This window comes from Peromyscus maniculatus, chromosome 11 (assembly GCF_049852395.1).
Source record: "Peromyscus maniculatus bairdii isolate BWxNUB_F1_BW_parent chromosome 11, HU_Pman_BW_mat_3.1, whole genome shotgun sequence".
Lineage (NCBI taxonomy): Eukaryota > Metazoa > Chordata > Mammalia > Rodentia > Cricetidae > Peromyscus > Peromyscus maniculatus.
The window spans coordinates 81,520,420-81,534,489 of NC_134862.1; the positions used below are offsets into that span (position 1 = coordinate 81,520,420).

Genomic DNA, 14,070 nt, shown 5'->3' on the forward strand with positions numbered 1-14,070 from the left:
TCAGGTCCAGGGCTCAGGGTGTAGCTCAGCGATCCAGTATTTGCCCAGCATGCATATAGCCTGTCTCAAGGTTATACCAGAGAGAAGAGGCTAAAGAATGGGATAGGATAGAGATGTCCTGATGACAGGACTAATGGGCAGGGACCACCAGTCTGCCCTAGAGAAGGGACCCCCCCCCCCCAGTGACCATTCCCAAGTCATTGAACCTTGCTGGACCTGATATTGTTAGATCTCTTTTAGAGCAACGTCTCTATGGCCTGTAGTCTGGTCTCAGGAAATCCAAGTCAGAGTCTAGATTATTTGGCCCCATAAGTCCCAAATGTGGGTACAGATATGGGTGCTAAGATACCTCTACAAGATGTAGCTCCAAAAAAAAAAAAAAAAAATGTAGCTCAGCTGGTCTTCTCTCATCTCCTTTTCATTAGCTGGTTCTAGCTAGACTTTGGGGGAATCCTCTTGTCCCTTACACTGACAGGACATCAGAGGTTGATCTTAAAATGGGAAATACCCTTCAGCAACAAATACGCTTAATCTTCTGTTTTTAAAGGCAGGATCTCACTGTGTAGCCCTGCCTGGCCTGGAATTCGTCATGTATACAGGCTGGCCTCAAATTCACAGAGATCCACCTGCCTCTACCCTCCAAGTGCTGGTATTAAGTGTATGTGCCACCACATCCAGCCGCAGATGCTTCATTCTAGTACCTTCTCAGCCTCTTCTCAGGTCCCTGGAGGTCTCCCTTGCCCAGTTACAACGTAGGTGTAGGAAGGGAGCTTTATAGCACCCTCTGTTCCCCCCAAACCAGACTTCTACACACCGAGTTAGGTGAGGGTTGTTCCAAACATTTACTCTCTAGACTGTCTATTGGATGTAACAAGACTGTGCACCTCCTCGCCGGGCTCCAGGCAGAGCAGGCTGGGCTTTCCCCACCCCAGCCCATCTCCTACCAGATGTTCTTGGTCCAGCCCCAGGGATGTTGGTCTGTCTCATCCAGAGTAAATCCAACCCAGTGTCTCTGCCCCCTGCTCAGCTTTATCTTAGATGTCATGTCACACTTAGTCTCAGCTTTTGTGAGACCAATGTCATGTGAAGAGCTTCCTATGCTGCCTTTAGTAGTACGTCTCCTTCTCCAGCCATCCTGTGGAGAAGAGACAACGTGGACTGAGGGGGGTCATCAGGAGAGGGTGGGCAGAAGAGCTCAGCAGAAGGGCAGATAAGGGGCAGGTGGAAAGCCTGCCTCATGGAGCAAGGCCCTGGAGCACTGGGAGGACCACGTGGAGTCAGGAGTAGAGGACAAGGGTCCAGGAAGAGCAAAGGACAGACAGTGAGGTAAAGAAAGCTAGTGGGCCTGGAGGAGCCATATGGGATGGGACAGCTCTCTAGAGTGTTCTTGACCACTTCAGAGCGAGGTCCAGGGCAGCCTTACCGCCAGGCCGTCGACGGATGATGAGTTTTCTGAATTCGTCATAGATGAAGATGAGAATGCTGTAGGGAATGGCGCAGAACCACCAGTTTATCCTGCGGAGAGCAAGCGCTGGTCAGTGGGGCTGAAGATACAGGGGCCAGAGAAGGGTAAGCAGCAATGGTGCATGAGATGAACTGAGACGCAGTAGGTGCTCCCTTTGAGGAGGTCAGAGCCTGAGTGCTAAGGGATTGAGGGTGGAGAGAGGAAAGACACAAGACAAATCTAAAATGCCAATGGCAATATGGTAAATGTCATGTCCAGAGTTAAAGGCAGCATTTATAGAGATTGCCAGCTGACTTTCACGAGCTGATGACAGAGTCCCTTCTTTCCCCTTGCTGCTTTCTCTTGCAATTATGGAAGGGAATATATACCCTTACTTATGTGTGTTTATATGTACTCTCATATTGCCAAGTAGACTCTCTTTCCCCCTTTTGAGCCCTTTCTATAATTAGGGACCAGGAAGATGGACTCAAGGAGTTTTATACCCTTGAGTGACAGAGAACCGGGCATAAATCACCAACACCGTTCAACAGAGCTACAGTGCAAGGGTGGGGAGGTGGGCGGAGATAACAGCTCAGCGGACAAAGGGCTTGCTGCCCAAGCCTGGTTACCTGTGTTCGGATCCCTAGATCTCATGCAAAACCCAGACGCAGTAACACAAGCCTCTGTGATCCCCTAGTGGGAAATGGGAGGCAGAGGCAGGAGAATCTCCAATAGCAGGTAGACCAGCTAGCCTGGTGCATGCAGCAGCGAACAACAGAGAGACTCTTGTTTCTAACAAGGTGGAAGGTGAAGACTGACCCCGGAAGTTGTCCTCTGACCTCCTCATGTATACTGTGGCACATGTATGCCTGCACTCGTATAGGAACACACGGCATACGCACACACAGCCGCACACACACACAGAGAAAAGGAAGAGAAAACGATAACGCAAACCACCTGTGAAATTTAAAGTTTTCTAGTGCCCATATTAAGTGAACCACAAGAAATTTTAATACTTTAATTTAATTCAATATATCCAAAATACCATTTCAACATGTATGTAATCAATACAAACATTATTTTGTTCTGTTTTGTTTTAAGGGACAGTCTTTCTACATGACTCAAGCAGCCTTCAAACTTGGGATCCTCCTGCCTCAGCCTTTGAGTGCCGAGAGACAGGCATACACCCCCATGCCAATCAATGTAAGCATTACTAATGAGAATTTACGTTTTTCTTTTAATACTAAATCTTGGAAATCTGGTGGGTATCCTGTACTGCTCACCTATCTTAACTCAGCTGCTACATTGTCTCTGCTACCCCTCTCTGCAGTATCTCATCACCCAGACTGGCCTTGAACTTGCTGTGTAGCCAAGCATGCCCCTACACTCCTGATCCTTCTGGCTCCATCTCTTAAGTACTAGGATCACAGGCATACACCATGTCCAGGTTTGGGATATGTAATTTTCATGGCTAAAAGGAAATACAGTCCAAAAGAATAAAATTTTCTTTTCTTTTCTTTCCTTTTTAATTTTTTTTAAAGGGTCTTATGGCCGGGCGGTGGTGGCACATGCCTTTAATCCCAGCACCCAGGAGGCAGAGCCAGGCGAATCTCTGAGAGTTCGGGGCCAGCCTGGTCTATAGAGTGAGATCCAGGACAGGCACCAAAACAAGACAGAGAAACCCTTATGGTGGTATTTAATTTGTACTGAAATGTGATTATCATTGTATGTTAATAAAGTTGCCCGGGGGTCAGAGCTATTAGAGCCATAGCAAGAGCGTGGTGGTGGTGGCGGTGGCGGTGGCGGTGGCGGTGGCGGGGCTGGCGGTGGTGCACACCTTTAATCCCAGCACTTGGTAGAAGAGCTAGGTAGATCTCTGTGTGTTCAGGGATACAGCCAACACTGGAGACATACGCCTTTAAGACCTGGAGGGCTGTACTTAGAAGCAGTGACGAGGCAGTCACGTGTTTGGGTTTACAACCAATGAGAAGGCAGAACAGAAAGACTATTTAAAGACAGACACACAGGAAGTAGCTCTTTCCGGGAAGCTAGGAGCACTGCAGGAGGTAAGATTTTAGCTCTGAGCTCTGACCTCTTGGCTTTCTCGTTTACATTGGTTCTGTGTTTCTTATTTTAATAAGATGGTTGGTTACATCTACAAACCCTGTCTTGAAAAAAACAAAAACAAAAAACAAACAAATAAAAGGGGGGGGTCTTATGTTGCCAGGGTTGCCTCAAATTCATGATTCTCCCACCTCAGTCTCCTACATTGCTGAGACTGTAGATTATAGCACCCAAATTGTGTTTATAGACATATTTAAGGTTGTTTTAGTTTGCAACTTTAAGCAAGTTAAAATTAGAAACACATATTTTCATGCTCATTAGCCATATTCAAGAGCTTAGCAGTCACGTATGGGCAGTGGCTAGCTACCACATTGGACAGTGCAGACTTAGGCCAGGGTTCATTTGCTACACACGTCACAAATATGAACATTAATATACAAACACCTTTCCATGTATTGAACAACATTTATATGTATACCCTGAATCTGTGTAAGGTATTGGGAAAACAAAGAAACAAAGAAAATGGTGTTTTAGCTCGAGGAGGTCAGAGAGGTCAGAGAAAAGAGACAACTGGGCACACAAAATAACATTAGGTGCTAAGTGCCGTGGCCAAGGTGCACAGAGCACAGCAGAGTTCACTTCCGTTTGTTACCGACGTCAACAGCAACAACAGCAAAGCTACTGTTAAAACACCCTCCGTGAGCCAAGCATGCTCGGCGCTTAAAACCAAGCTCTACCTGTAATTCTCAACACTCTGCCAGTCTCTCCCCCCTCCCCCCACTCCCAGTGCTGGGCGCAATTCTAGGGTCTCAAATGTTATGCCTGTGTGTGCTCTGCCACTAAACCACATACCCAGTCCTGCTAGAGGCGTGCTGACGGCTGAGGCTCAGAATAGTTGCACATTTCTTTAAAGTCACAAAATAGAGTTGAATTTCAAACCTAGGATGGTCAGTGTCTAAGGCTAGTCCCACCGTTGAATTGTAACGAACCAGTCTGTATAACACTGGGAGGGGTGGGTAGGAGAGCAAAGCACGTGAAAACACCGGAAATGAATTGTAAGAACGCACACTAAATTATTCTTCTAGGCTGCCTGTGCAGGTGACGTGGTGGAGATGGGGGCAGGATCTTCTGCCTTTTTCTTGGTAAATTTCAGACTTATCCTTTCAATGCTGGGGATAGAATCCAGGGCCTTGTGCAGACGAGGCCAGCACACTGTCACTGAGCTACACTCCCAGTTTCTCCGTAAATTTTAAGATTACCAACTAAAACCAAGCATGGTGGCACCCACCTATAATCCCAACACTGGGAGACTGAGGTGGGATGACCAGGAGTTCAAGGTCATTCTCTGCTACACAGCAAGTGCAAAGCCAGCCTGGGTAAATGAGCATGAGACTCAGTCTGGAAAATTTATCAGCAATATTGATGTTCAAGCAAAACACAAGAAAAACCTGAGAGCTGAATAAGAGAAGGAACCAGACAATACGAATTTCAGTATGGCTGGGCATGGTAGAACATGCCTTTAATCCCAGCACTTGGGAAGCAGAGGCAGGCAGATCTCTGTGAGTTCGAGGCCAGCCTAGTCTACAAAGTGAGTTCCAGGACAGCTAGGGCTACACAGAGAAACCCTGTCTTGAAAAAAAAAAAATCAGTCTGATCACTCTTGTATATTAACAGATTAATATATATATATATATATATATTGTTTTTCGAGATAGGGTTTCTCTGTGTAGCTTTGCGCCTTTCCTGGATCTCGCTTTGTAGACCAGGCTGGCCTCGAACTCACAAAGATCTGCCTGCCTCTGCCTCCCGAGTGCTGGGATTAAAGGCATGCGCCACTACCGCCCGGCCAGATTAATATATTATTAATATTAATTATTTCATATATTAAAACATTCTCACATTAAAACAGATGTGTATAAAAACAAAAGAATTAGTTGAGCTATCCATAAATTTGGCTTTTTGTTTCGAGACAAGATTTCTATCCCGGGTTGACCTCAAACTTACTATGTAACCATAAATATCCTTGAGGTTATGATGTCCCTGATTCTACCTCCTAGGACTACAGGTATGTGCCACTCCACCTGGCAAATTAAACTATTGCCATGATTATATTAGGACCAAGAAATGTACATCCTCCTCCAGCTCCACTAGATGTCGTCATAAAATTCCACTCGATTAAACACCGCTAAGTCTGCTGAATTGGCAGGTCCAATGGCTTGTGTCCACTTGACATAGTCTCTAGTACTGCTCTACATCAAGGCCATGGATTGGAGTATGAAAGAATGTCTGAGTCACCGAGTGCAGCTCCATTGGTCTGGGCAGCCCCATACCTGGTGATTGTCCGACTCAAACACATCTCCTCCCACTTCCTCCCAAAGGATCTCCCCGTGTTGGCATCCTTTTCTTTACTCACTTGAGTGGGTACATTCGCAGGGACACATCCATGCCTGGAGTGTAGGACAGGAAAGCTGCCAGGAGAGTCTCCTCAAGGATTCCGAATAATAGAATTTTGTTTCTGGGAAGAAAGATTGATGAGCATAATAGACATAGGAAGAAAAGGCAAGGAAATGCTGGGCAGTGGTGGCGCACACCTTTAATCCCAGCACTCGGGAGGCAGAGGCAGGCGGATCTCTGTGAGTTCAAGGCCAGCCTGGGCTACAGAGCATGATCCAGGACAGGCTCCAAAGCTACACAGAGAAACCCTGTCTGGAAAAAAACAAAACAAAACAACAACAACAACAAAAGGCAAGGAAATGTGGCACGTTTGAGTGTGGGGAGGGTTGGGTTGGTAGCTATTAGTGGGCACTCACTTCATGCCCTGCTTGAATAATGAATTGCGGCGGGTCTTGCAGATGATGAGGTCAGCCCACTGCACAATCACAATGCTGATGAAGAAGGCTGTTTGGCACGTGTACTCCACCACCTTCCGCTGCTCATAGGTCTGAGGGTAGTGTGAGCGAAAAGGTGACATCTGGGTCAGAAAGCGTGGTTGTATTTTGTTTGTGCTCTCACAAATAAAGCTTGCCTGGAGGTCAGAGTGCAGAGCTAGCCACTAGAGGCCAGGCAGTGGTGGCTCACACCTTTAATCCCCAGCACTTGGGAGGAGGAAACAGGAAGTGATACAGCTGGGCAGAGAGAGGAAATGATAAGGCAGGGTGGAGACAGGAGCTCGGCCCTTTCAGGCTGAGGATTCGGTAGAGGGAAGAAGTCTCTCTAGTGGCTGGCTCCTTTACTGATCTTCCAGCATTTACCCCAATATCTGGCTCTGTGTTTTTTTTTTTTTTTTTTTTTTATTATTATTATTATTAAGACCAATTAGGATTCATGCTACAAGAAAGGAGTTTAGATATACCCAAAAGTTTCTTGAGCTGTGCTTTCCCTGGATTGCTTCTAGCACTGTGCACATAGCTTTCACAGCACTTTTCATACTGCATTTAATATTTGTGTACTTTCCCTGCATGACTGAAAGTTATGTCTCGTCATCATGCTCTGCCTACTGAATGTTATGTAAGTACTGAATTTGCTAAATTAGGAATATGATTAAAAGAAGGTGGACTTGGGTCAGCAGGATTCAGAGGTCATGGGTCAGAAGGGAAGAGAGATCCAAAGAGCGATACAAATTCAGAACAGGAAGGAATGTCCCATAAGAGTAGCAGACGGAACGCTGGGGCTGTCACTCAATTGTAGAGAGCTCGCATAACATGCTCAAGGCCCCATAGGATGGTAGACTGGAGGCACTATCGTATTCATTCAGTGGTTCTTTCATTTGTGTTTCATACGTAAGGGATGTAGACTCTAGAGTAGAAGGCATAAAAATACTAACAATTGGCCGGGCGGTGGTGGCGCACACCTTTAATCCCAGCATTTGGGAGGCAGAGACAGGCGGATCTCTGTCAGTTCGAGGCCAGCCTGGGCTACCAAGTGAGTTCCAGGAAAGGCGCAAAGCTACACAGAGAAACCCTGTCTCAAAAAATCAAAAAAAAAAAAAAAAAAAACAACAACAACAAAAAACTAACAATGCCAATACAATAGCTAAGTTATAACGAAGAAGCCAAGAGCACAGTAGGAACACAGAAGAGGTGTATCTAAATTAGACTGGTGGGGGGGAACTGGAGAAAAGAGCCTATGTTTAAAAACAAAACAACATGTTTCTAAATATAGATAACAGGCGGGTTTGCACAATATTAAGATACCAACTACAAAACCATTTGGGGTGTACCTAAAGTTGTACTTGAATAGAAATAATAAACCTTACATGACTAGAAAACAAAGGTAAAACATTGTGTGGGTGTGGTGGTGCATAGCTTAAATCCCAGCATTTGGGAGGTAGAGGCAGGCTGATCTCTATATTCAAAGCCAGCCTGGTCTACATAGTGAAACATTGTCTCAAACAAACAAACAAATCCAAACAAACAAAAGCATTGATGAGCCAAAAATGGAACACAAGCCCAGAGCAGCCAGCATATTTGTGTGCCAGCTCGCTCTGCACCGCCGTCTGTGACAACCCTGTTGTCGCCTAGAGAGTTCAGCATCTGACTCACTGTTACTCTACTTCTACTCTTGTCCTCATTTTTTTTTGAGATTTAAATATTCATATTTATGAATAATCTTCCATCTCCATGGCTTCCCAGTTTTTTATCCCCTCTAATTCTCTTGTCTTCCACACTCTAAGTGGGCAGCTTGCTCTTAGAGTTAAGCTTTAGACATCCTAAAAATCCTTTCCAATACCTACGGTTTTTCTGCAATTTAAATTTTAAGAATCTTTATCTTCCTTGTTTATCCTTCCATCTCATTCTAGTGTATCAATTTCAATATTTCCTGGCCTCCCTTTGACTTACTTAAAAAAATCTGTTAACTTGATATGCTTTATGCACGCACACACACATCTTTTCCTCTCATAACTAGAGTAAGCTCCATAAGAATCATGGCTTATAGGCTGGGTGTAGTGCATACTTTTAATCCCATCACTTGGGAGGCAGAAGCAAGAGGCAGGTAGATGTGTTAGAGGCCATCCTGGTCTACATAGAAAGAGACTCATGACTTGATCATTTTAGTTTACGATCATATCCCCAGGGCCTAGGTCAGTTTCTGGTATAGGTTGTGATAGGTAGGATTAATGAAAGTTTCTTGGAAGATAAGGAACTACTACTTCAACTGTAAGTAGTGTGCTTTCTGGGTAGAGAGCTTTTAGCTCTGCCATCAGGAACTCAAACCCTCTGGAACCGTAAGCCTAGAATAAACTCTTTTTTTTTTTCTATAAGTTTCCTTGGTCATAGAGTTTTATCATAGCAACAGAAAATTAAGAGGCTGAAGTGGTTAAGAGCGGTTGTTGCTCTTGCAGAGGACCCAGGTTTGGTTCCCAGCACCCATATGATGGTTCACAACCACACTTAAATCCAGTTCCAAGGAATCCAATGGCCTCTTCTAACCTCCATGGGTCACATAAGCAACACATACACATAAAATAAGATAAATGTAGAAAAAGAAAAAGAAAAGAAATGTAACTAAATCAGAAATTAGTACCAGGAGTAGGGTATTGCTGTGGCAGACCATGTGGTTTTCTTGGAGGAATATGGAAGACTTTGGTACTTTGGTCTGGAAAAGTGGTTGAATGTTGTAAGCAGAGCTTAATAAGCCAGTCTAGTAGGAGTTTGGAAGACAGTGGTAAGGCAAGATCTATGTGGACTGTGGAGACCTAGCTCAAGAGGTTTGAGAGGGGAAGAATATTAGCCAGGGGACTAGAGATGGTTCTTGTGATATTTTGGCAAAGAATGTGGCTGTTTTCTGCCCTCATCCTAAGAACTTACCTAAGGCTAAATTTAAAAGTAACAGACTAGTTTCTTTGGCAGAGGAGATTTCAAGATAACCCAACATTGACTCTACCACATGGTTATTAGTAATCACTATTATGTAGGTCAACAATTTAAAAAAAAAAGTGTGGCAAAAAGAAATACAAAATGTATTCGAGGAGAAAAAGAATATCAGGAAGTTTAATGTTGTCCCCAATGTGCTGAAAGCAATAAGGAGACTAAGGAGAGACTTGATTTGTGTTGGGATAAAGGGAAGGGTGCCCTCAGGGTAAGACCCCATGTGCAAGGTAAGCATTGGGTAAGCATCCAACTTGTAAAAAGGAACAGCCTAAGAAATTCTGTGCTCCTAAAAAGCAGTAAAAAAAAAAAAAAAAAAAAAAATCAAAGCTGACTCAAATGAGATCCAAGGGGGACAGGGTTTACCCCAAGTTGTCATCCACATGATGCTGGCTTTAAAGTCATGAAGGATACAGAGGGGTTATGGGATATTCTTCTGTGGGTATGAGACTGAGGTCAGGCGTGTAACAAAGCAAACCATGAAGCCCTGAGAGGCCATGGTATGAATCTATGAAAGTAGAGTCTGGATTGCATTGGACCCCAAGATGCTGGAGATGCCAAAGCTATAAGACGTCTGCTGAGGAGAGCTGCAGACAGGGAGTGGAACCAGTCCAAGAATGGGAAGGGAGTTGTAGGCGGCAATGCTGGAAAGATGGAATCTTGCAAGCCCTCTGACACCAGACCCAGAGCGATAGGAGCTGGAGTTTTTCCTGTTGGATTTCAGTTTTACTTTGATCTAGTATTTCCTCACTATGTGCTGATTCATCCCCTTTGGAATAGTAATGCATATTCTACACCACTCTCTGTTGGGAGTATGTAATTTGCTTTTATTGGGGTTTATAGTTAGATTGCTTGAGTCTTAGAAGAAACTTTGGACTTTAAAACAGTGTTGAGACTGTGAAAGGCTACTGGGGACTTCTGAAGGTGGACTGAAAGCATTTTGCATTATTGTATGGCCAGGAACCTATGGGGCCCAGGAATTGGAATACCGTGATTGAAATGATAATGGCTCCCATAGGCCCATATGCTTGAAAACTTGGTCTTCAGTTGATGGAACTCTTTGGGAAGGATTAGAAGGTATAGCCTTGTTGGAGAAGGTGTGTTACTGGGGGTGGGCTTTGAAGTTTCAGAAACCTCCTGCTGTCCCCTGTGCATTCTCTGTCTCCTGCTTGCAGTTCGAGTTCGAGTGAGCTCTCAGCTGCTGCCTGTCACTTGCCGCCTTCTCAGGTCTTCAGTGTGTAAGAGAAATTCTTGTCATGTAAAATTATTTTTAATTAGATTTTATCTATTATCTATAAGTATCATGCCACATCTTGGCTGCAGAGAAGAGGTATAGATTGTAAAACTAACAAGAGCTTGAGTTGAGGGTTGGGGAGATGTTGGTATGGTGAATAGTAAGAACTTTGGGTATCACTGGCTACTGGATCATGGGAGCATGGACTTCTGATGGCCTCATGGGGTTCAACTGGCAGAAGTCACAAGTGTGTAAGAGGTAACTTTTCAACAACTAAGATTTGATCTCACATCTTTTGAGACAAGGACTCATATAGCATATAGCCTAGGCCAACCTTGAACTCACTATGTTCCTAGGCTGGCCTTCAATTTGTGGTGTGGTAATCCTCCTACCTCAGCTTCCTAAGCACTGGGGTTGCACTACCACACTTGGGGGACTTCCTCAGTCTAATTAGCTACTACCCAGACCCTGGCCTTCCTACTTACCCACTGCTGTCCGTAGCTGTCTTCTAGGTCATTCAGGTTTCTATCATCCCAGTATAGACGGATACCCAGCAGATCAAGAGGCTTAAAACCATTCTCTGCCAGGATCACAAAATAGGTGAAAAATCCAGCCAGAGCCTGTATCATCCCTGTGAGTGACAGCCATAGAGAGGAGAGTCTGTTCAGAGCATGGCCCCAAAGACACATCACGGAAGGGGTGGGCTGGTCCTTGCTACTAGCTGGGTTAGTGTGTATCTGCATAGCGAGGAAGATTCTTGTCATCGGTGATCTGACCTTGCCATCTCTGTTCCAAACCATGACATTTGTTTCTAAACCCTAAGTCAGAAGAGCAGAGCCATCTTAAGCCCCCTCTGACACCAAACACGGAGCTGCAGGGTTTGGAGTTTGCCCCGCTGGGTTTCAGTCTTGTTTTGGTCCAGCTAGGATCATCTTTGAATCACATGTAGTTTGAATTGTGCGTATGTGTCAGGGTCAGGAATATTCATGGTGCTTACAGAAGTCCGAAGAGGGCTTCAGATCCCCCAGAGCTGGGGTTATATAGGTAATGGGAGCTGCAAATTGGACTGGGGTCCAACTGCAAGACAAGATATGCTCTTGACCACTGAGCCGTCTCTCCAGCCCCCTGAATCAAGTAATTTTAAAACTGAGAAGGACTTTGGTACCAATTCATTCTTTCCATTGTGTGGTAGCTAAGCATCAGCAACAGCTATAATAGTAGCATTTGCCGGCTAGCTACAGAGCTTTGCACGGTGTAGGGTCTTGTGAACACGGCTCCTTCCAGTTCTGAACTGGTGTCCTAAGTGGGGAACTCAAAACACAGGACTCAGTTGTCTTCGGGGCCACAGAGGCAGTAAGCAGTGAAGCAGATTCCCAACAGGTCTGACTCCCAAGTCACTGCTGTTTAGACCAATTTCCTGCCCTGAATGATTTCTTCTGTCTCCAGTCTCTTCCCACTCCATCCCTACCTTACTCTCTGAAACACTCCATCATACTGAGCTGGTTAAGGACAGAGACCTTCTACGGTTGGTTCTTAGACGTTTTTCAAGGTTGGTCCCAAGGTTGATACTAATGTCTACAGCCTTATTTCCACTACTTCCCCATCAAGACTAAACACCACCAAAACAATGTACTAGCCATGCTTTGTGAATTTCCTTTCTCTGCTGGTTCAGGATACTTGACTACCTACTTACTAGTCAAAAACCTTGTCTTCAATTTTAAGTTGTTTCCTCCCTAAAAGCTCTCTATCTTCACAACTGGCGAGCTAGCATGCTCTGTGCCCCTGTGGCGTGTTATGTCTTTAGTACTTGCTTGGCATGTGGAAAGGCACAATGCTGTCATTTCATGTAGGTTTTTCCTTTATCACTGGTCTTTAAGGGTAGATCAGAGATCAACAGTTCTTTGTGGTCCCAAGGCCAAGCACAGTTTGCTGTTGAGAAACTCTCTCCCTGACTTCTAAACAGAGGTGTCTAAATAGCCAGTCAAGGCAACCAACCATCTCCCTCCCTTCTGCCCTCACTTCTCTAGGCTTACCAATCTGCCCATAGGCCATGCCAATAAGACGGTGGTTCACAAGATTGTCAGCTTTTGGGTTCCGTGGCAGCCTCTTCATGATGTCACTTTCGGGTGACTCATAAGCCAAGGAGATGGCAGGGACCTGGAGGATGTAGGGTGGGAATGACCAGTACACAGAGACACTCTAGCCCTGTCCCCTGATGTGACAGATCTTTCCCTACGCTCGACCTATCTGAGGAACTCCCAGAGTGAGAGCTGGTGCTCACCATGTCAGTGCCCAGGTCAATGCAGAGGATGGTAATGGTACCCAGAGGCAAGGGTATGCTTAAGATGATGAACAGCAGGAAGGGGGTGATCTCAGGGATGTTGCTGGTCAAGGTGTACGCGATGGACTTCTTCAGGTTATCAAAGATGAGGCGACCTGGAGAGGATGGCCAAACTTCTGTGAGAAGTAACCAGAGGACACACATCCAGTAAACCAGCTCCTGGTCAGACAGACTGCTAGAAAGGAGTGGTCCATGGAAACACTGGCAAGTCCTACTAGACCTTTTGGGGACGGGGAGGAGTATGTCTGTGTTTTGTCTGTAAATTCTGTGACTATCAAGTAAAGCCACGATTTATTAGCCATGGCCTGACTTTGTACTCTTTTTTTTTTCTTGGATTAATATGGCTAGTTAGTGTCACCTGATCTCTGAAAATTAGGCAGCATTGGGCAGAGTTAATCCTGGAGGTGTTTGAGAATGCCAGTATTAGTCTTTGCAAGATTACGACTGAGTGGAAAGAACCCAAGCTTGGCTTAGGCTTGGGTTTGAATCTGATTTTCTGCCTTGCTCAACTTGTGACCTTGCTCTCCCCTGATGTCTCTCATTGCTACCTTCTCCTGCTTTGCAAGATTGCTGAGTCCCGCCTTGGCTGCCCTTCCAAAGGCTGTCATCCTCCTCTGAGCTCCCTGCTTTCTTTTTTCTCATTGCCTTCACATGCTATGGAATTTGCCTTGTTCGTTGTCTACCTCTCACCAACACAAAGTAAGTTGTATGTGGGCAAATATTTCCGTCTTTTGTATTAGGGTAGTGTCTTGCAAATGGCACTCAGAAAAATGTATTGAATTAAATAGATTTAAAATACTGGGCAACAGAGGTTAAGGGCACTGACTGCTCTTCCAGAGGTCCTGAGTTCAATTCCCAGCAACCACATGGTGGCTCACAATCATCTATAGTGGGATCTGAAGCTCTCTCTGGCATGCATGCAGACAGAGCACTTATACCTAAAAAAATACATAAATAAATAAAATTAAAACTTCATCCTCTGTCTTCCCCTTAAAAAAACACTTTGCAAACTGTCAGATTCATACTAGATTTCAATACAATAGATCGATGTGTTTTAGTAAGATAGGTTCAGACAGAAATGAGCGAGCCTGGCATGTAGCCCTATGGAGTTCTTCTGTTT

At 45.0% G+C, this 14,070-nt stretch overlaps 1 protein-coding gene across 1 annotated transcript in view; it reads right to left on the reverse strand.

Annotated features, from left to right (window-relative positions):
- Positions 1-818: 818 nt before the first annotated feature.
- Positions 819-14,070, reverse strand: part of Atp1a4 (ATPase Na+/K+ transporting subunit alpha 4) — a 37,726-nt gene continuing 24,474 nt past the window's right edge. Inside the window, exons 17-23 of the mRNA XM_042258632.2 lie at positions 12,891-13,045; positions 12,643-12,766; positions 11,095-11,240; positions 6,319-6,449; positions 5,922-6,023; positions 1,424-1,515; positions 819-1,135 (exon numbers count right to left, since the gene is read on the reverse strand). Coding sequence (XP_042114566.1) covers positions 1,107-1,135; positions 1,424-1,515; positions 5,922-6,023; positions 6,319-6,449; positions 11,095-11,240; positions 12,643-12,766; positions 12,891-13,045 — 779 coding nt within the window. The 3' untranslated portion in view covers positions 819-1,106. The remainder of the gene's footprint in view (positions 1,136-1,423; positions 1,516-5,921; positions 6,024-6,318; positions 6,450-11,094; positions 11,241-12,642; positions 12,767-12,890; positions 13,046-14,070) is intronic.